This window comes from Anolis sagrei, chromosome 6, assembly GCF_037176765.1.
Source record: "Anolis sagrei isolate rAnoSag1 chromosome 6, rAnoSag1.mat, whole genome shotgun sequence".
Taxonomy (NCBI): Eukaryota; Metazoa; Chordata; class Lepidosauria; order Squamata; family Dactyloidae; genus Anolis; species Anolis sagrei.
Genome location: NC_090026.1, coordinates 25367623 through 25391233, shown reverse-complemented (window position 1 = coordinate 25391233; position 23611 = coordinate 25367623). Strand labels below are relative to the sequence as shown.

The window sequence follows — 23611 nt, the reverse complement described above, 5'->3', positions numbered from 1 at the left end:
CTGAAACTTGGTTGGATGAACTGGGGAGTCAACTTCACCAGCAGGCTAGACCTTGGGGTGTGGAGGCAGGGTTGTGGTGATCTATCATGATTTCATCTTCCTGATCAGGTGCCCCATACCACAATTGTCTAGGTTTGTGGTATGGGGCACCTGATCAGGGAGATGAAATCTTAAAGTGGGTAAACAGGACAGATTGGGGATTGTGCTTGTGTACCACCCACCCCGCTGCACAACAGTCTCCCTACTTGAGCTACCAGGGGTGGTCTAGGGCACAGCACTGGAGTCCCAATGGCTAATTGTGCTGGGGGGCTTCAATGTCCATGCCGAATCCACTCTATCTGGCTTAGGACTTCATGGCAATCATGACAACCATGGATCTGTCCCAAATGATATTATGGCCCACTCATGTAGCTGGACACACTTTGGACCTAGTCTTCAATGTGGATGGGGATGTAAATGTCGGTGTGGAGGAACTCTCTATTATTCTGTTGTCATGGACTAACCATCACCTGATCAGGTTTAGACTAACTACAGCCTCTAACCTCTGCAGAGGTGGGGGACCCATTCAGATGGGTCCCCCACCAATTGTCTCTTGGGGATTTTCCTGTCATGGAAACAGACAATCCTGTAGAAGCCCAGGTCAATCACTGGAACATGGAGACAGCCAGGGTGGTGGACACAATCACCTCTGAACATTCCCTCTTGCATAGCAGAGCCAATCAGCTCCTTAGTTTACCAGGGAGCTGGCAGTGATGAAGCAAGTGAGCAAGAGACTAGAATGCTACTGGTGAAGGACTCAGGACAAATCGGCTGGAGCATGGGCTAGAGCCTCACTTAGGGCTTACTCCATGGCAATGAAGGCAGCCAAGAAGTCTTTCTTGACTGCCCACATTGCATCTGCAATGAATAGACCAGCAGAGCTTTTTCGAGTGGTCCAGGGATTCCTTCACCCTGATCTTCAGGGGGAGTTCCCTGACCATTTGACAATTTGATGTGGTGAGTTCACCCATCATTTTGCAGATAAAGTCACTCAAATGTGCTCCAACTTGGAATCCAGCCTTAAGGGAATACCGATAATATACCTGAGGCACCTGTCTGTCCTATTTTAATGGATTTGTTTCAGCATGATGATGTGGACAAGATTTTTGAAGCTGTTAAAGCAACCACATGTGCTCTAGACCCTTGCCCTTTCTGGCTTATAAAACCCGCTAGCGGGGGATTAGCCGAGTGGTTCACAAGGATTATAAATACCTCGTTGGAGCAGGGACAAATGCCATCTAGCCTAAAAAGGGCAATAGTAAAGCCAATTCTGAAGAAGTCATCCCTGGACTTCTTAGTACTAAATAACTAGCAGACCATTTCCAATCTTTCCTTTTTGGGCAAGGATCTAGAGCAAGTGGTGGCTTTTCAACTGCAGGGATTCTTGGATGAAACCGATTATCTTGATCCATCACAATCTGGTTTTAAGCTTGGTCATGGAACAGAGACAGCTTTGGTCCCCTTGGTGGATGGCCTCTGCAGAGAGCTAGACAGGAGAAATATGTCCCTGTTGGTTCTCTTGGATCTCTCAGTGGCTTTTGATACCATCAACCAAGGAATCCTTCTGGGCCAGCTCTTCGGAATGGGTCTTGGGGGCATTGCTTTGCAGTGGCTCTGCTCCTTCCTGGGGCATCATACCCAGATGGAGATGCTGGGGGACACTTGCTTGGACTATAATCTATTGTTGTGTTTTATTGGTTACTTCTTAATTTAATAGAGTTGTTTTTGTTAATTTTGTTAGTCGTTCTTTTATGTTAATTGGTCTGGTTATTGGTTTTTTTGCAAATTTTGTTATATTTTATGTGTTCTGTTCTGCACTTTTGTTGTGCTATTTTGTAAGCCACCTTTTGGGAGATGGTGGTGGGATAGAAATAAAGTTATTATTATTATTATTATTATTATTATTATTATTATTATTCATTAACGTCTGTTATTCTCCAAGATCCATAAAATACTGCTGTCTGTAAATTGAAAGCATGTCAAATCCAGAAAATTCCCATGACATTCTTCCTTGGCTAACTGTAGCAATTAACCTCTGATTACACCCTTATCATTGTGTGTCTTGATTGGGAAACATTGGAGCTGGCACACCGGAACAGATCCTGATATTTCAGATAACAAAATGGAAACCAACACTATGGAATCCAGAGAGCTGCAGTTTTACATAAAAGCTCTATTAGCCCACTTAGGAGATTTTGGGGAGCAGTGCCAAACACACACAAAAACATTTTCCTTTGCCACCAAATGCCCCCAAAACATTCTAGAGGAAGCATTTCCACCAAAGTTTTAGCTCCCTGAGATATTTTTAACAATATGAAATGATAGGCAAAAGTGACAGGAAAAAATAGTCCCTGTGGGTGCCTTGGGGGCCATGTAGCCCATGCTCTGTACATTTGCACATGGGCTACATGGCCCCCAAGCAGGAGTGCATTAGCAGATATAGATGTTGCACTCTTGCATTTATGTTCAAAAGTCACATCTGAAATCTATAGAGAAAATCCAAACTGGGAATTGAGTCCATGGAAAGTTTGTACTTAAAGGCATTAAAGGGAAAATCAAGAGTTTACAAAAGAAATCCCCATCGTAAAAAGTAATTGTATGAGTCATGTAATTCCCCTGAGCATGTTTCACTGGAATATATCTAGCCAGAAATACTAGTGATGTGGGCTTGTAGGAAACAGAGATCCAACAGTTTGGTATGGATGATTTAAAAACATTCTAGGGTATCAAGATTTTTTCCAGAATGAGAAGAATGGATCATTGCCTGAAGTGAAACAAAAAGCGCACAACCACTAGACAGGTAAGAAAGATATTATGAAATGGTTATTGTATAGTTATAATTGTTTCCTAATTTTTAACAAGTACATTGTTAATGCTATAGAATTCAATTCCACTGAATGTAATTATCTGTAGAAAGGAACTAAACCAAATTCATGGAGATGGATCTCCATCAATGGTTCTCTGTCGAAATGGCTATCTCTCTCCTGTAATATCAGAGGCAATATGCCTAAATATAGCAGTAGATCTGTTAATTATATAATTCAGTAATATATAATAACTGGAATCTGATTGGGCAGTTCTGAACGCTTCACATGTGTGATTCTTTCAATTTCAAATCCCCCGCAAAACCTCTAGTTTAGGAAATTTATGTTGTTGTTCATTCGTTCAGTCATTTTCGACTCTTCGTGACTTCATGGACCAGTACACGCCAGAGCTCTCTGTCAGTCGTCACCACCCCCAGCTCCTTCAAGGTCAATCCAGTCACTTCAAGGATACCATTCATCCATCTTGCCTTTGGTTGGCCCCTCTTCCTTTTTCCTTCCTTTTTCCCCAGCTTCATACTCTTCTCTAAGCTTTCCTTTCTTCTCATGATGTGGCCAAAGTACTTCATCTTGGCCTCTACTATTCTTCCTTCCAATGACCAGTCAGGCTTTATTTCTTGAAGTATGGACTGGTTGGATCTTCTTGCAGTCCAAGGCACTCTCAGAACTTTCCTCCAACACCACAGTTCAAAAGCATCTATCTTCCTTCGCTCAGCCCTCCCTATCATCCAGCTCTCACATCCGTAGGTGACTATGGGGAATGCCATTGCTTTAACTATGCGGATCTTTGTTGCGAGTGTGATGTCTCTACTCTTCACTATTTTATCAAGATTGGTCATTGCTCTCCTCCCAAGAAATTTATATGAATCATGAAAGTCCCCAATACCTTTTACTGGATAGCAGACACTGCAATCAATGGGGGACAGAATAGAGATTCTGCAGTGTAATTCTCATCCTAGTACCCAACAATCTGTCTTCCTGAGATAGCTAGGGCAATCTTTGGTATGATGCTTGTTTTGCTCAGAAACTTTACTATAAATCCTGCACTTTCAAAATAAGTAAAGGCAATCCCTGAGTTACAAACAATTACAAACATTTCACTTACAAATGATTCCTAGTTAAGAATAGAGGTGAGATAACAGAAAGTGAGAGAAATCTACTCCTAGGGAGGGAAATTCACTCATAGAATAATAGAATAATAGAATCATAGAATCAAAGAGTTGGAAGAGACCTCATGGGCCATCCAGTCCAACCCCCTGCCAAGAAGCAGGAATATTGCATTCAAATCACCCCTGACAAATGGCCATCCAGCCTCTGCTTAAAAGCTTCCAAAGAAGGAGCCTCCACCACACTCCGGGGCAGAGAGTTCCACTGCTGAACGGCTCTCACAGTCAGGAAGTTCTTCCTAATGTTCAGATGGAATCTCCTCTCTTGTAGTTTGAAGCCATTGTTCCGTGTCCTAGTCTCCAAGGAAGCAGAAAACAAGCTTGCTCCCTCCTCCCTGTGGCTTCCTCTCACATATTTATACATGGCTATCATATCTCCTCTCAGCCTTCTCTTCTTCAGGCTAAACATGCCCAGTTCCCTAAGCCGCTCCTCATAGGGCTTGTTCTGAAAGAGTTATCATGGGGAAAAGGTGTCTCCACTGAAGCTTTCTCACCAATCCTTGTTTCCACAACAATTCATTTTTTTTCAAAATCCAATGATCACAAGGACAGAAAGTGAGGTAAAATCTTCTGAACAGGGGACTGGCAGCGAAACCAATGCCACGGTATGTGTGTGTGTGTGTGGCATTACACTTTTAAAATGTACCTGTTCTGACTTACATACAAATTCAACTTAATAACAAACCTACAGAACCTATATTGTTTATAACTTGGGGCTGCCTATACAGGATTTTATAGACTCCATAGTAACAGTGTTTGTGTCCCATTTGATACGTGGCTTCACTACTGCTACTACCTCTTCACATTTACTTTTTTTGGTAGCAGCAACAGTTTTTTTTAGTTCAGCCATGAAGCCCAATGGCTCCCATCACACCCCAGAGAAATACTTCCAAGGTGGCTCTGGCTGAACTGGAGCAAACACCTTTCCATCACCGAAAAAATCCCCATATCCATTGGGAAAGAAGGGTCGAGCCAGCTTAAAGGGGCTTCTGCCTATCTGATGAGGTAGAGGGGAAGACAGGGCATGGGACGACATGTGATTTTCCTGCTTCTTGGCAGGGGACTGGACTGGATGACCCACAAGGTCTCTTCCAACTCTATGATTCTATGACAGGTCCCCATGCCCCCTAGGTGGATTTTGCCAAGATTGATGCTATCCACGGTGATCCAGGGCAATTCCAACAGCACATGTGACAAGGCTGTATGTCCCTATGGTCCATTCAGCAGGTCACATTTCAACTCTGATTTTCTATGATAGATAGTATGTTGATCTGCATATAGAAGAATTTTCTGCATTTACTTTATCATAATGTACCTTGCAAGTTTTTTGATATTCTGGGTCTCAAATCCACTGAATTGGTTGGAGAACTACAGGGTTAGTCAAAATGCATAGGCCAATAAGCCATTCAATTGAATGGCTTATTGGCCTATGCATTTTGACTAACCCTGTATTAAGATGGTCTAACCTAGGCTAGGCTAATTCATGTATTACCATGACGTATTAAACAGCCTATCGTCCTTCCCCACTAACATCACCATTCCCTGACTCATGGAGAGCAAGCAGGATCATAAAAGCATTTGACCACATGCCCAAAACTGAATGTAAAATTATTACAGCAGAGGAGAGACCCCTGAGAGACACTGAAAGAAATCTTTGCTGGTATGATCATTTTGAATCTGGCTACTGCAAAATGCTTCTCTGATTCTACCTTCTCTGTCCAAAAGCAGTAAATTGCCATGCAAGAATGTTGTTCACCATGATAAGGATATCTTAGGAATTATGAAGGGAGGAAGGGAATATCAACCTACTCAGCACCCCTAAAAATATACATATGTACACGAGAAGCACTGCTTTGGTTGCTTGCCTTAAAGTCATTTCAGATTTACAATGACCCTAAGGAAAAGATGTCACAGGATTTTCTTGACAAGATTTCTTCGGAGGAGGTTTACCATTCCCTCCTTATGTGCACGTGACTTCTTACAAAATACCCTTCCATGGCCTACTCCAACACCCAAGCCATGCTCAAAGTCCCTAATAGAATGCAAAACCATATCAACAGCTGTGGTACCCTTCTAAAGTGTCTACTTTATATGAGACTTAGTGGTAATTGTGATACTGTATCTTCATTTGGTGGGAGAGGGGGATGTTTCAGACGCCATTGGGTTCTTGTTTAATGTCATGGCCTGTTATGTTTCTCAGAGTTTTAATTTGTTCTAGTCAAAAAAAAAAGATTGCTAAAAATTAATAACATTTCCTTACAGGTAGAGTCCCAACATGAGATGGTGAATGAAACAACTGTCACTGAATTTATACTCCTGGGACTCTCCAGCAGCCCAGTAGCACAATTCTTTCTCTTTGGTCTCTTTCTTGTCATTTATTTAGCAGTCTTGATTGGGAATATTCTTATCCTGCTAATGATCAGCTTTGACAAAAGGTTTCACAATCCCATGTATTTTTTCCTTTTCAATCTCTCCGTGGTGGATATTGGTTACACAACTTCTACTGTCCCCAAGATGCTCCTGAGTTACCTTTCCCAAGACAAGACAATTTCCCTAGCAGGCTGCTTCACCCAAATGTATTTCTTCATCTCCTTTGGTGGGATTGAGTGCCTCCTACTAGGTTTCATGGCATATGACCGGTATGCAGCTATTTGTCACCCACTGCACTATAATGTGCTGATGCGCCCAAAAGTGTGTGTTTGTCTTGCAGCAACTGCTTGGATTCTTGGCTTGTCTAACTCAGGAGTGCATACTGGCTTGATGTCTCATCTGTCTTTTTGTCGGGATAATGTCATTCAGCACTTTTTCTGTGACGTCCCACCTCTGTTCCAACTCTCCTGTTCTAACACTCTGTTCAACCAAATTGTTACTTTTGTAGTGGGTGGAAGTGTGATCATGGGTCCATTTCTGGCTATCCTGGTGTCTTATGTCTACATAGTTGTAGCTATCCTTATGATCCGCACAAAAGAAGGGCGTCTGAAAGCATTCTCCACTTGTGCTTCTCACCTTATTGTTGTGAGCATTTATTATGGGACCATCATCTTCACATACATACGTCCAAACTCCAGTTACTCTCAGGCCCAAGACCAAATCTCGTCTGTGTTCTATGCAATACTAACACCTATGCTTAATCCAATCATATATAGCTTGAGGAACAAGGATGTACAAAGAGTATTCCGGAAAGTAATGCAGGGAAAATAACAATTTCCAAGGTTGAAATGACTATTGGATTCCCAACTCCCGCCCCACAAGAAGGATAAGTAAAACTGGAAAACCTGGTTTGCTCTATTATTTATTTATTATTTATTTACTTTATTTATTTACTTTATTTGTATATCGCTGGTCTCAGCCCTTAGGCGACTCACAGCGATTAACAACAGTAGCAGCAAAAATTAAATGCAACAACAGCAAGATATTTAAAAACAATTAACACAATAACAGACTAATCAATTAATGACAATAACCACTCAGTGGCGTCTCATAACTGAAAACATGATCCAAACTCGTCATACGTTGTTCCGTTCCTATATTCATTGCACTGCCTATTCAAACGCCTGTTCAAATAACCAGGTTTTCACTTTTCTCTGAAATACCATTAGCGATGGAGCCAATCTAATGTCCGTGGGAAGGGCGTTCCACACTAAATGCTAGTAAGAAACACTTTTATGCTTGAATCCTGTGTAATCATTATTGATCAAACCAAAGAAATGTGTAGGCAATTTTTATTCATAAACACACATATAGAAGATGCATGCTAGCCTCCCATTCCAAGAAATGCCCCAGTATCTAAAAAAATCTATGTTCTCCTATGCTTTAAAGTCCAGTGAAGGATGAAAAGTGAGAGAAGGGAGTTCTTTCAGGTTCATAGTCAATCCACAATAACAGACTCAATTGTGCCTTCAGGAGGATGGATGATGCCTTAAGTATTTTGCTATCATGTGGCTAAAATTTCCAAAAGTACAGAGATATGCCATGGACTTGTACCTGGTGTGTTCAAGACACCTCCATGCTCTGAACTCACAGCCAAAATTGAGTGTTGAAAACAGAATGAAAACATCTGTGACCTGGTGCGGAAAAGAGCCTGATAAGAAGAGCTGGTTTAGACTGGAAGACTTGGGGCTGTACAGAGAATTTTTGGGGAGTTGAGGGGATTGAGATTTGGGGTATTGGCCTGAGAACATGCCCATGTTTTCTTCATTTATAGTTTTGTTGTATAGTAGTAAGCTACCATTAAAGAAATTTCCAAAACTTAGTTGTGAGTGAATTTAATTGCTAACAATGTTCTGCAATCATCACAAATTCTGAGATGAAGTCCTATCACGAATAAGACAAATAGTGGGGTAAGCAATACACTTCAGGGGAGCTCTAGTAATAATTTCAGTATTTGAAAGTGAGAATAAGGATCTGAGCTCCTGTTATGTGCTGCAAGATTCAAAATAGTGAAAACCTAGAAAAGACTAAAGCAGTGGTTCTCAACCTGTGGGTCCCCAGGTGTTTTGGCCTACAACACCCAGAAATCCCACCCAGTTTACCAGCTGTTAGGATTTCTGGGAGTTGAAGACCAAAACATCTGGAGACCCACAGGTTGAGAACCACTGGACTAGAGGATCTGACAATAAATAATTGGTCAAAAAGGATATAGGTGATTGGAAAAGTTAACCTATAAATTAAGATTAGCAAGAGGTGAATTGAAGGAAGACATATAGGCAGTCTTATACATCCGACTTACTAACAATTCACTATTAAGAAATGCAATGAAGCAACAGGAAGTAAAAGAAATCTACTCTTAGGGAGGGAAATTAATTCCTGAAAAAGTTATCAAGGGGGAAAGGTGTCTGAACTAAAGCTTTATCACCATCCTTGTTTCCACAACAAAACATTTTTTTTCAAAATCCAGTTCTCACAGGGACAAAAAATGAGGTGAAATCTTCTGAACAGGGCACAAACAACAAAGTAAACTCCACAGGAGTGTGTTAACCTAAGAACAAACCTACAGAACTTAACTTGTTTGTAATGTAGAAAATGCCTGTATTAGTTTCATGTGTAAAAGCAGTGGTAAATTTAAACCACCAAGCAACCAAGAAAGAATAATGTAGAATTAGAATAATGTAGAAGTAATAGAATTGACAGCCCTGCATTTTTATGATGCTATGTAAGTAATGGAAGGGTTGTAGATGTATATGTCTGGGAATAGATGCTGAGATAAGACATCCATGTTATGTTTCAAACGTTTAAATAATAGTATTTAATTTTAAAAGTATTTTGCTATTAGTAGTTTTTGCTCCAGCCATAATTAATCATATTTATGTCCCTTTGCTTTCAGGATAGTAGTAAACAATGTGTTGTGCTGTCTCCCATTAATATTGGTGAGGGTGTACTGTCATTAATTTCATCATGCATGTAATATACTTTGAATACACTCCAAAATGTCAATATTCTAAAATAAAATAAAAAATAAAAGAAATTTGAGAGCTTTTTGTATTATCCCTGTATTTCCTTTATCATTGTAATGGCTCAGAATTGTCTGATAACTATCAGAGACAGCTTCCATGATTTTAAAAAAATGAACAAGACATTTCTAACAAATATTCTGTAGGAAATAGGCTTCAGTCCAATACCAGGTCAAAGTCAGTATGGTGTAGTATTTTGAGTGATGAATTAGGGGCCCTTCCAGGTAGGCCCTATATTCCAGGATCTGATCCCAGGTTTTCTACATTAAACTTGATAATATGAGTCCCCACTTCCAGGATGAAGGCTTTCTCCACCTGTGGTGAGCATCTTCTTTGGCACTGTCATTTACACTTACATTTACCACTTACATACGCCCATCTTCTGTTAATTCTAAAGAAGAGGTCCACCAAGTTTCTGTGTTTTATGCCATCATTACTCCAATGCAAAATCCCCTGATCTATAGCTTCAGGAACAAAGAAGTCCAGGGGGCACTTCAGAGAGTTCTGAAGACGAACAGATAATTATGAAATTTGGATTTGATATGACTTATAAAATTTATCAATTTAATGGAAAACACATTTTTCTGTTGTTTCTCTAATCCTTGCTTCAAGTACTAAATTGTTTGAAACATAGAATAACAGAAGTTGATTCTATTTATCTTGTTCTCCATAGCCATTGTGCTTAAATATAGATAATGATCATCCACTGAAATTATGAGTATATAAACAGGGTTGCAGAAGAACAGTCATGGATGAATGTGAAGAATTCACAAGAAAGATTTAATTCAGAAATAGCTGAATGTGTTGAAAGGCTGAGTCAGGACAATGAGCTTACATGAGAGTGGTGAAAGAAGGGGGATTATTCAGTAGTATGCCATCTTCTTTGTCCACCTCGGATAACTGGTAATATGGATTTTATGGTACTTTTGCTGGTTGATGGGATCAACTGACTCTGGAAAGGTTATTGTCTGGAAACGTTGGTCCTACAATCTGAGGGCCCTTCCACACAGCCCTATATCCCAGAATATCAAGGAAGAAAATCTCACAATATCTGCTTTGAACTGGGTTATCTGAGTCCACACTGCCATATATTCCAGTTCAAAGCAGAAAGTGTGGGGTTTTATTCAGCTGTGTGGAAGGGGCCTGACATGGAAGGATTTTGCTATCTACTCAATGAATCTGTATGCAATTAAAATGATTTCTTAAACTAGTTTGCACAAATAGTAATATGCTTCCTACAACTTAAGCCATGTTGGTGTTTTTGTTCTTGTCATCATTGTTAATGAGTACACTAGATTCATTCCTCAAAGGCCTAATTCTGAAGATCCCAAAGGGAAACAGATTTGAAAGAATCTTAACATCTCGGTAGCACCTTGCTATATAGTTTTTCAACCAGAAAAAACTGAGAGGCGATCAAATAAGGAGGCACCAAAAATTATTAAAAAATCTTACAACCAGAGTGGCTTTTGGTGTTGCTTTGAAAGGAAGGCATCTCTGTAGGAGAAATCTTAAATATCTGGACGTGATGTTTGATAAGAGAAGGAGTCTTCCAGACAACAAAGGACCTTTTTACCAGTGAAGAAGACAGCAGACATCAAGATCTCCAGCATTTGAAATCTGCCTTCTATTGCTGCTGTGGATTCAATCCATGCAATGTGTGTCTGTAAGCACTCCGGCATGAAATATTCATTTTATCTATTTGTTTTTTTAAAAGTGACGTTCTTGCATTTGTGATTAGCTGCACATTTTTTCAATTGAATTTGTTTTGATTAATGTTATGTTTAACATTGCCTTTTGCACTGAGGTGACATATGTTTTGAATGGCATAAATAAATAGCCTAAAGGCACCCAATCCCATCTCATCATAGAAGCTAGGCTTCCACGTGTTTTGATAATAAAAAACTGGCAAAACCACCTCTAAGTATTCCTTGCCTAAGAAAAATCTACAAAATTCATGGGGTCACCATATGTCAATAGGAACATGCTAAAAGGGACAGTTGATGCCATATCTAGTTAGTTCAAAAAGAAGTGTTGGCTAGTATTCAAACAGTTTCTTCGTGCTTGTCTAACTAAATTCATAGCTGTTTCAAATTACTGCTGATTTATTAATTTGTTCTTTTTTATACTGCAGTTCTCTATGTATGGCACACAATACAAAACTGAATGATTTTTGGAAAAATCTTTATAGGGAGGAAGATGCTTGAAGGAACAAATGTATCTGTGCTGACCTTTATCAAGGTATCATTAACAGATTTTTTTCCCCTTTACAATGGCATTTTTCTGAAGCACAAATCTGTGACAGTCATCACTATATGATTACTTATATCAGAGATAAGGAACTCATCCATGAGGAGGGAAGAATTGAAAGCTTCTGGGGTTTTTTAAATTTTTATTTTACCTGCATTTGGATGCAGACCTAGGAACCTAGGAGCCCTTCCACACAGCCCAATATCCAGAATATCAAGGCAGAAAATCCCACAATATCTGCTTTGAACTGGGTTATCTGAGTCCACACTCAGATAATGTGGGATTTTCTGCCTTGATATTCTGGGATACAGGGCTGTGTGGAAGGGCCCTAAGTCTGCATCCAACCTCTCTCTTTAAGATCCCATGTTTCCTTCACTTTCCCTTTCTGATATACCCTATCTTTCTCTGCTCATGTGTCATATCTGAACTCATGAAACATTTCAGAAACAATCTCTGTATTTATTTATGACAACCATTTTAGGGTATGGAAGGGAAACTTCTTGGAAACTTCTCAAAACTATTTTATTGATCAGCCAATTGGTCTTATCAAAACAGACAACATAAAAACAACATACAGTATACATCTAGTCCAAATAAAACTATATGTGTGCAAGGGGATTTAGCCTTCTCCAAAATAATACAAACAGATGACCAAGAAAAGATAAATGTCAAGTCAGAAAATACTGGGTTGATTGAAACTGACTAGGGAAGTAGGAATGAAAAAATATTGATAATGTCTGGAGTTCCCAGGATATATTTCCAGATAGATAAACCCTCATGTGGCTCTCCAAATTAAAACTGGAACAAGAACAAAATCTGGGACTTTCAGAGATGTTTTCCTTTGTTGGAGGGGTTTTTAGTTTTCACATAATTGTTGCCAAAACAGTATTTGTTATAGTCTCTGGTTTTTTGTTTTTTTTAACATACAGCAATCCGTGCAACAATAAGAAATCCTGGTTCCTTCAGAAGTAAAATAAACAGCAGTATGGAAAGAAAGAATCAAACAACTCTGAAAGAATTCATCCTGATGGGACTGTCAGATGATCCTACAGTCAAGATCTTGCTCTTTGTTATTGGTTTGTTGATGTACTTATTCACAGTAGCAGGGAACCTAGCTATCATTCTTTTGATCCAAATTGACCAGCATCTCCACACTCCCATGTACTTCTTGTTGAACAATCTCTCCTTTGCTGAAATCTGTTATATCACCACCACCATGCCAAAGATGTTATGGGATCTCTCATCGGGGGATAAGACCATCTCCTTTGCTGGCTGTATGGTCCAAATGTATTCCTTTCTAACCACTGCTGCCACAGAAGGCGCCCTACTCTCTGCCATGGCATATGATCGCTATGCTGCCATTTGCCATCCATTGCACTATACTATACTTATGAGCCAACCTACATGCAAGTGGCTTCTAGCAGCTTCATGGATTATTGGAAATCTCAATGCCATGGTCAATACAGCCTTTGTCTTCTCCCAGAACTTCTGCAGTTCCAATAAAATTGCACACTTCTTTTGTGACATCCCACCTGTCCTGCATCTTTCATGCTCTGATACCTTCCTTGCTGAAATGGGGACCTTCATTATCTCTGGAAGCATCATGATAACAACTCTCATCTTGATTGTCCTCTCTTATTTCCTCATTGTCTCAGCTGTGCTCAGAATCCATTCAGTTCAGACTAGAATCAAAACATTCTCCACGTGTGCCTCCCACCTGACTGTAGTTAGCATCTTCTACAGTACTGCCATCTTTACATACATGCGTCCCTCCTCCAGTCACTCCACGGGAAAGGATCGCCTGATCTCTATATTGTACACCATCATCACTCCTTTCCTGAACCCTCTAATCTACAGCTTCAGGAACAAAGAAATACGAACAGCATTACTGGACATTCTTGGAAGGAAAAAACATTGCGTACTCTGAAGCTGACAAATAAGGAACTTTATTAAAGTGTGAAACATCAGAACTGCAAATTAAAAGGGAGTTGTGTTGTTGAAGGCTTTCATGGCTGGAATCATTGTATTGCTGTGAATTTTCTGGGCTGTATGGCCATGTTCCAGAAGCATTCTCAACTGATGTTTTGCCCACATCTATGGCAGGCATCCTCAGAGGTTGTGACTACACGACCTCTGAGGATGCCTACCATAGATATGGGTGAAATGTCAGGGGAGAATGCTTCTGGAACATGGCCATACAGCCCAGAAAACTCACAGCAACCCAGTAAAAGGGAGCTGTTTTATGTATTACTTTGTTAATGAATCATATATTTAGTGTTGCATTAACTTGGATGTAGCGATTGAAAATGTTTCCACTAAAATCCATCTGGTGCTTGGTGGATACTCTGAGTGATGCAATATGAACAAACTTTTGCCAGTTATCAATTTACTGAAAAGAACCTGACAAACATGTATTTCATTTTGCACAGAAAATCTATAATCAGAAAGAGTAATGCATTTATCTACCCTGTCATTATGGAAATCACTCTTATTAGCGTCAGCAATAACAACAACAATATCCAGATTTCAACCATCACCAACTTAAATTCTGAGCTCACTCACAATATGAAAGAATTCAGCTTGTGCTGCTTAGAAATTCAACCATTCCTATTCACTTTGGTTTACCAGCATTCTATGTATACCGTCCCCAAATCTGTTTGTTTTTGGAGCACACAGAGGGTGGCTAGGAATGCAGGTGTTCAAACGTGAACATGTATTCATAGTCATGTGGATGTTAATTTTTTTGCTTTCTTTTCCTCCTCTTGTGTCTCAAGATATGAATGAAAAATATACTTTTAACAGTAAAATCCAAGACAATGTATATAGGCCAGGAGGAGCTATTTTTGGTGGGATCTTTTCTTTAATACATCCTTCAACTTTCCGGACCAGTTTTGAAGTCGTTCCAAATAGGAAACATGGTGTTTATAGGTATGTTCTTTGTTTTTAATAGAAGTAAAGTTATTTGGTAGGTGATGATATGAATTTTGCACATCATATCTCAGGGGTTCCACTTAGATTTCTATGTCAGTGCCTAAGCCAAACATCACTTCCAGCTTTACAAGGTTGCATGTCCCTTTTGTAGGTATACACATGGTCCATTTCTATTCATTTGCTAGGATGAAGGAATGGATTACCTTATGAAGTGATGACCCATGCCTTTCCATGTCATGCTACTTCAAAAAAGGCTAAAGGACACCACCTATTTCTATATAAGTCCCCATGGGGAGGAAGGCGAGATATAAATAAAGCAATAATAATAATAATAATAATAATAATAATAATAATAATAATAATAATTTGTCTCCTTGCCTACTTGAACTGTGTTAAAATCTTGTAGAACAAATCATTGCTTCTTTGTGCTTCCTTTTGTTATCTTATAAGTAGCTGCAAAAGAATCTTAAACATGGTATATTTAAGGGGCATTTGGGGGGGATATTTTGTAGGAGTGGTCCAAGCATGGTTAGTCTGAAAAATATATTCACATTTCTTGAGGGTGGTTATCATATCTTGCTTTCTTCCAAGACTTCAAAAGACATTTTGAACCAGTTATATATGAAAGAGATAGTTTTCTAAGATCTACAGAGACGCTCGCTGGAACACCTCAGCAAGCGAGAGTCCAAAAGTGGCAGGCTCGAACCCAGAACCTCAACCAATGGCTGATACCAAATGAGAAACTCCCCCCTGGGCACACAGAGGACTGGGCAACTTGGAAGGCGCTGAACAGACTGCGCTCTGGCACCACAAGATGCAGAGCCAACCTTCAGAAATGAGGCTACAAAATGGAATCCACGACATGCGAGTGCGGAGAAGAGCAAACCACTGACCACCTGCTGCAATGCACCCTGAGCCCTGCCACATGCATCATGAAGGACCTTCTTGCAGCAACACCAGAGGCACTCCAAGTGGCCAGATACTGGTCAAAGGACATTTAATCAACTACCAAACTCACACATTTTGTATTTTCTCTGTTTGTTTGCTTTGTTCTGTTAGAAATGTAATATATTTGACTGGCTGCCCTGACATGAGAAATAAATATAAAAGAGATAATACTATCTGTAATATAATTTTCTAACAACCATTGTCACTCTTGTTGCAGTGTAGCGCTGAAAAATTATCAACATGTCTTCTCCTTGATGTTTGCTATCCATGAGATCAACAAAAACCCTAAACTTTTGCCCAATCTCACTCTGGGGCTGCATATCTACGATAATCTTTTTGATTTAGGGAGCACATTTGAGACAATTCTGGATCTGTTATTCATGCAACAAATACGTGCCCCTAACTACATGTGTGAGTGGGGAAAAGATGTGTTATCTGTCATTGGTGGGCTCTCTGTAGAAACCTCCACACACATGGCCACCCTCTTGAGCACCTACAAGATTCCTCAGGTATGTGTGCGTATATTGAAGCATGGATAGAACATTTTCAAGGTAATCTGAGCTAATCTTTCCTAATTAATTTTGGATAAATTATGTTAAAGATGCCCAAACTAAAGTCCATTTGATGACAGCCATTTCGAAACTGCTTTTTTGCTGTTAGCATCTAAAAACACTGACATCTAAAATGCAATAAAAATTGCAACATTTAGACTGATATTTATAGTGTTGGATATTCCCTCCCTCCCCCCCCCTCCCCCCGTGCCATCCCCACTACCTCCCTTTAGACTGCCTTCGGATGATCTTGTGGGTTAAGTTGGGTTTTAATAACTATTTGTATGTGGCTTTTACCTAGATTTTAAAATTTGTTGAAGTTTGAAGCATATAACCCCTTGGGTTTGACATGAATGTGCGGGACTGGGTCCCCCTGTTATGATCTGGTCTTCGACTGCAATAAAGTTTACTTACTTACTTACTTGCAACATTTAGATAAGGCACCACATAGAAAAAAAATTGTCATTGTCTCTAATCTGCTGGGTCTTCCCTTAGCTCACTTATACAGCACATCAAAGTGAGAAAACTCATTCCACTTCTTTATACTGGATGGCACCAAGAGAAATTATCTATTACATGGGGATCATCCATTTACTCCAACATTTCAGGTGGACGTGGATTGGCTTCATAGTTTCAGATGATGATGAGGGGGAAAATTTTGTTAAAACCATGACACCTCGGCTGGCCCAGAATGGCATTTGTGTTGCTTTCACAGAAAGTGTTCAGGCAATGAACTATCGTCACTCATGGCTTCTCCCTAAAAATGTATTTTTCAAGTTGGATTCCTTACTTCACTCAGTTGAAACCAATGTGATTATTGTCAGTGGGACATCTCAATCGCTGCATGTTTTAACAATAATCTTAGAAATTTATGAATTTAGGAGAAACGCTCATATAGGAAAAGTGTGGGTCATGCCACCACAGTGGGATTTTTCCAATACAGCTAGTAGCAATGGATGTCCTACAAAAACGTTCCACGGTTCCTTCTCTTTCTTTGTCCATACCAAAGCAGTACCAGCATTCCAGGATTTTATCCAGACCATGAAACCTGACAAAGCAATGATGACTTTTCTTTCTGTCTTCTGGCAAGATGCATTCCATTGCCGTATACCTAATGAATACTACCAATACTGTAAAAACTGTAAAACATGTACAGGTGAAGAAAATCTGGGAAGGCTCCCTGGATATATTCTGGAAAAAGACCTTACAGGGGAGAGCTATAGCATCTACAATGCTGTGTATACTATAGCACACGCTTTACAGTTGGCAAAGAAGAGAGAAATGCTGAATAGGGACACATTTATGAATCTGAAGGTTCAACCATGGAAGGTAAAATCATCACAGTTCTGAGTTTCTATATTAATTTAGTAATTAACAGTATTGGAAGACATATAATTTACATAAAATCCTGTATGGTTATATGTTATGTATTGCCTTCATGATCAAAACATGCAGGCTGAAGTGTTATTACTTTGCTTTTTAACCCTGTAATTGCAAAATAGTGGGTTGATGTGAGTTTTCCGGGCTGGATGGCCATGTTCCAAAAGCATTTTCTCCGGATGTTTTGCCCACATCTATGGCAGGCATCCTCAGAGGTTGTGAGGTCTGTTGGAAACTAGGCAAGTGGAATTTATATATCTGGAATGTCCAGGGTGGGAGAAAGAACTCTTGTCTGTTGGAGGCAAGTGTGAATGTTGCAATTGGCCATCTTGATTAGCATTGAATAGATTTGTAGCTTCAAAACCTGGCTGCTTCCTGCCTGGTGAAATCCTTTGTTGGGAGGTGTTACATGGCCCTGATTGTTTCCTCTCTGGAATTCCCCTGTTTTCATGGTGAGCCAACACCTCCCAACAAAGGATTCCTCCAGGCAGGAAGCAGCCAGGCTTTGAAGCTGGAAGACTATTCAGTGCTAATAAAGGTGGCCAGCATTTACACCTGCCACGAACAGACAAGAGTTCTTTCTCCCACTCTGGACATTCCACAGATATATAAACTCCACTAGCCTAGTTTCCAACAGAACTCTCAACCTCTGAGGATGCCTGCCATAGATGCAGGTGAAACATCAGGAGAGAATGCTTCTGGAACATGGTCATACAGCTCAGAAAACTCAGGAGAGGATGCCCATACAGCTCAGAAATTCATAGCAACCCAGTGATTCCAGCCATGAAAGCCTTCGACAACACAAAAACATAGTGGTTTTTAATTCATGTTATTTCCACTTTCTCAGGAGCCCTGCTCCCTTAATTCCAGCAAATGTGGAGGAACAACTTTACATCATCGATTTCACATTTTCCTCCTCTTTAACTTGTATGGCGATGACACCACTATCCTAACTTATCTGACTTAGCTCAGAATTGAAAGATAGAATTATAGTAGTTTTTAGGCCTGGGTAACAACGGAAAAATTTGTTTCTAAAATCGATTCGTTTTTTGGGGGGTTTTTGCGTTTCGTTATTTAAAATAATTACAAAATTTTCCTTTTAAAAAGTTCGATATTTACGAAATTTCGTAAATGGTAAAAAATTAACGAATCGATTTCCGAAACAATAACGAATCGATTCGTTAATGGCGGACGCAACCGCGAAATACGCTAAAAAACCTCCAAAAACTTCTGAAACTTCCCTCTCCCTCTGTTCTTGACTGTTGGTGTGATATTATATTTTTTTTTCACTAATTAAACCATAAAACTGGCCCAGACATGCGGAAAGAATAACGAAATGACCTCAGAACAATAACGAAACGAATAGAATAACGAAATACGAAGCATTTACAAAAGTATTTAAAAATTCGTTTTTTTAAATAATTGCTCCAGAATGGTTCGTTATCGTTTTGTAATTGGAAAAATTAACGAATTATTAACAAATTACGAATTAACGAAACGAAACCGCCCAGACCTAGTAGTTTTACTTAGCTTCCACCCAGAACCACTCCCATTCTCCACTGTTTTCCTCTTCAGAAACTACAGATGTTTAGGCCATTAGGAAGTTGGAGGAGATGCCAGCCACTAGTTACCGCCAAGCCACATGACTTCTATACAGTTAGGGCAGCTGCCAGTACTGAGAATACATGAGCCTCTACCATATTTTATTTGGCATAAGCACAGTGACCACACTTAGAAACCGGGCTTCATTTTATAACACTGTTATTCCCTCTGAATTTAGCTCCATGCCTTCCTTAGGAACATTCACTTTAATAATGGCGCTGGGCACGAGGTCCTCTTTGAGAATGGGAAATTGTCCCCAGAAGGGTATGACATCATCAACTGGATGATTTTTCCCAATAAATCCTTCATTAAAAACAAAGTGGGGAAAATTTCTCCAATTCAAGGCTTCTCTATCAGAGAGGATGGTATACAATGGAACAGTAAATTTGAAAAGGTAAGAATGAATGGATAAAGTGAAATCTTACTGGGAAAATAGATATTCAGGGTTTGTGTCATAACTGATCAACAATGTTTGAGTATCTACTGCAGTCCTTATTTGGGTTACATAAATAAAAATAAATCTTTACCAAGACAAATCTAGACAGATTTATTTTTTATCAGAAGCAAACTGAGGGTATAGTTGTAATATATTTAGAAAAAAACCCACAAAGTTTTTAAATTTGGCATTACACTTAATGTCCTTTGACCAGTAGTTGGCCACTTGGTGTGCCTCTGGTGTTGCTATAAGAAGGTCTTCCATTGTGCACGTGGCAGGGCTCAGGCTTCATTGTAATAGATGGTCTGTGGTTTGCTCTTCTCCACACTCGCATGTTGTGGAGTCCACTTTGTGGCTCCCTATCTTAAGGTTGGCTCTGCATCTCATGGTGCCAGAGCAGTCTGTTCAGTGCCTTCCAAGTCGCCCAGTCTTCCGTGTACCCAAGGGTGAGTCTCTCCTCTGGTATCAGCCATGGCTTGAGGTTCTGGGTTTTAGCCTGCCACTTTTAGACTCTCACATGCTGAGGCGTTCCTGCAAGTATCTCTGTACATCTTAGAAACGATTTCTTGATTTAAGGCGTTGGCTTGCTGGATGATATCCGAACAGGGGATGGGCCGGAGATGTCACTGCCTTGGCCCTTTCATTATTGCAGCATGCAACCAAGACAGATTTTAAAATGAGATAAAAGTTTTCGGGGGGGGGGGGGGAATAAAACAGATGAAGAAGTAAAAATAGCCATTGTGATGAATTTGCTTCTAAGTGCTTTTCAGATATTGTGCTTTACAAACACCATAAGGAACCAGCTGAGAAAAAGATTGGGAAAAACATAGAAAGAGATCTGAAATTAAATCTAAAATTTGGCAACTATTCCAAATCTTCAGTAATTTCAAATATTTTTTGAAATGCATATACATGTGGCTTGAATCTCCACATTAACAGTGAGTCCATGCTTACATAATAATTCTTTAGTAAAGTCCTAGATTTTCTTATTCATGCAATGAGCTCTTTCCTAAAGTTGTGTTGCCCTCATACTGACAAAGGGACAACAAAGAGATGGAGGTCCCATCTACACTGCCATATCGTACAGTTTCCAGTAGATTATCTGATTATTTGTATTATATGGCAATGTTGACTCATATAAACCAATTCAAAGCAGATAATCTGGATTCGGAAACTGGATTATATGGCAGTGTAGATCCAGATAGAGAGTGGAGAAAGAAGAAAGTAATGTGAGAGATCAACCTTTCTCTTCCCTCCTTCCTGGATGTTATCAGAGCTAGAGATGCTGTAAACGGGGATATTAGGCAGGCCCCCACGCTGGCAATCTTCAGGAGGAATCTGAAAACTTGGTTATTCCAAAGTGCCTTCAATGATTGAATGTAAGATACTCCCTGACCAACTTTGTACAAATTAACCTCAGAAGCACTTTATTTTATTGTTCGTGCAATTAAATCCTCCCTTATCCCTGGATCCTCCTCCCCAATAATTTTACATTGCCCTATCTCCCAACGTTTTAAAATTTTATCTTTGAATTTGGCCCTTCCCAGTGAAAATCTTTTGTGTTTTAATGGTTGATTTTATATTGTTGTGTCATTTACTATATTGGTTTTCTATTTTATGTATTTTATTTTTTGGTTTAGTTATGTTTTTGTGTTATATTGTGTGCATTGTACTGATGGGCATGGCCTCATGTAAGCAGCACCGAGTCCCTTTGGGGAAGATGGAGCGGGGTATAAATAAAGTATTATTATTATTATTATTATTATTATTATTATTATTATTATTATTATGAAAGGCCAGGCCCTTTCCCATTACAATCTAATATCCTCCTCATTTTTACAACAAACTTGAGTAACTAATATTCATAGATCACAGCATGAAGTAATGAAACTCAGGCTGCAAGATCAAGTTTTAATGTACTTGAGAGGCAGTGTTACTTAATTCATTGAGATTTAGGTAAACCTGTAGAGGACTCTACTATCAGAGATATCTCTCCATGCTTTTTATTTTCTATAGATTTCAGTGTACATTTATAGCTGTCACATATAACTGGCTTTACTGAATGGAATCAAAAGGTGAATGCTACATATTTCCTTTATAAATAGCTACCGCCCCATTCCATGTGCACCAAGAGTTGCCAACTTGGATACAGCAAGGGAGTTCAGGAGGGAAAACCATTCTGTTGCTATGATTGCATTCTATGCCCAAAAGACATGATTTCTAACCAGACAGGTATGTGTCTGTGCTAACAAAAGACTTCATTCCAATTGTCAATGCATTTGCATGTAAGTATAGAGTATAGGTTAGTGGAATAACTAAGTGGAATTTATTATTGTGGTCTGGTTTAGAAGTTATGAAATCATGAATTATGGAGGCAACATCTCAATCCACTGAAATAACGCAAAGTTGGTACAAGAGGTAATGCCATATGTAAGGGAGTCCTCACCAAATCCATTTGTACTTGTTTTCCATTATAGGTGTATTTTTATAAACAAATCTATTTCAAATACTTAGAGGCATCATGGAGTCTGCATGGCTTACTGAAGTTTGAAGAAGAGCAAAAATTATTCTTGGACCCAATGAAGTTACCCACAATTGTTCCCACCCAAAGTAATAGGGCCATAAGGAAGGTAATAGGGACACTCAAATGCTAAAAATTCTGTTTATGCAAACATGAAATACTAGACATTTTAATCCTCTCCTCCTTTTGCTCCTTAGTTCTGTCATAAAGCTAAGATCACAATACGATTTATCAGAAATAACATTAGCGCTTTATATGTTTCAGATGCAAATGAATGTGTCAAATGCCCTGAAGATCAATATTCAAACAAAAAAAGACATCAGTGTATCCCAAAGGTTATAGTTTTCCTATCTTTTCAAGAGCCCTTGGGAATTATTTTGCTTTTCCTGAGTATTTTCCTTTTTGTGATTACATGCTTAGTGGTACAAACTTTTCTGAAGAGCTGGAATACTCCCATAGTCAAAGCCAACAACAGGAGCCTCACCTGCATTCTGCTCATCTCCATCCTCCTCTGCTACCTTTCTGCCATCCTCTTCATAGGCAAGCCAGGCAAGGTCACCTGTCTTCTTCAGCAAATGACATTTGGCATCATCTTCACTGTTGCGGTTTCTTGTGTGTTGGCAAAAACCATCATTGTGGTCTTGGCTTTCCTAGCCACACAACCAGGCAATAGGGTGAGAAAATGGCTAGGGCAAAAAGTGGCCACTGCCATTGTGGTTTCCTGCTCCCTCATTCAAGTGTGTATCTGTGCAGCATGGCTCTCAACCTCTCCTCCATTCCCAAATGCTGACATGCACTCAGAATGGGGGGAAATTGTCATTCAATGCAATGAAGGGTCTCTCACCATGTTCTATTGCCTTCTAGGCTACATGGGGCTTCTAGCCATCATTAGCTTCACTGTGGCTTTTTTGGCCAGAAAATTGCCTGACACTTTCAATGAATCCAAGCTGATCACCTTCAGCATGCTGGTTTTTTGCAGTGTTTGGATCCTGTTTATTCCAAGTTACATGAGCACCAAGGGAAAATACATAGTTGCTGTGGAGGTTTTTGCCATATTGGCCTCCAATACTGGTCTCTTGGCTTGCATCTTTTTCCCCAAATGTTATATTATTATTATAAGAGCTGACATGAATTCAAAGAAATTGCTGACGGAGAAAAGACATTAATTTTAAGGATAATATGCGAAGGTGATCACTTTTCTCTGTCCTGAACTTTTCCTTTATTTATTTCAAAAGATCAGCAAAAGAAATTATACTCAGTGATTAGAACTTTACACCTACATGTTTTGACTTTTACTCTCTATTGTCTAAAAGCATCCTTCCACTCCTGCCAGCTGTAGGATCATTAAGTTAATGGGAATGACCTCCCACTAGAGCTCCAACAGCTAGGTCAGCTGTCAGAATTTAAGACACAAGTGAAGACCTATCCTTTCCGGCAGGCCTACCCAGACAGTTTTAATGACAAATTTTAAACTTCCATTCTATGTCTAACATTTGTTTTGTGTATTTTAATATGGAT

General features: G+C 39.5%; 3 protein-coding genes across 3 annotated transcripts; all 3 read left to right on the top strand.

Annotated features, from left to right (window-relative positions):
- The first annotated feature begins 6271 nt into the window (after window positions 1–6271).
- On the top strand, window positions 6272–7228 carry LOC132778034 (olfactory receptor 5AP2-like). Its single transcript, XM_060780641.2, has one exon. The coding sequence runs from the start codon at window positions 6308–6310 to the stop codon at window positions 7226–7228; it is 921 nt and encodes a 306-aa protein (XP_060636624.2). The 5' UTR covers window positions 6272–6307.
- Window positions 7229–12709: 5481 nt separating this feature from the next.
- Window positions 12710–13651, top strand: LOC132779399 (olfactory receptor 5F1-like). The gene has a single exon (XM_060783093.2). The coding sequence runs from the start codon at window positions 12710–12712 to the stop codon at window positions 13649–13651; it is 942 nt and encodes a 313-aa protein (XP_060639076.2).
- A 3172-nt stretch (window positions 13652–16823) lies between these two features.
- Window positions 16824–23259, top strand: LOC132779527 (vomeronasal type-2 receptor 26-like). The gene is made up of 4 exons (XM_060783212.2): window positions 16824–17483; window positions 19315–19530; window positions 21678–21804; window positions 22358–23259. Exons 1-4 carry the CDS (start codon window positions 16824–16826, stop codon window positions 23257–23259), a joined length of 1905 nt encoding a protein of 634 aa, XP_060639195.2.
- Window positions 23260–23611: the final 352 nt, after the last annotated feature.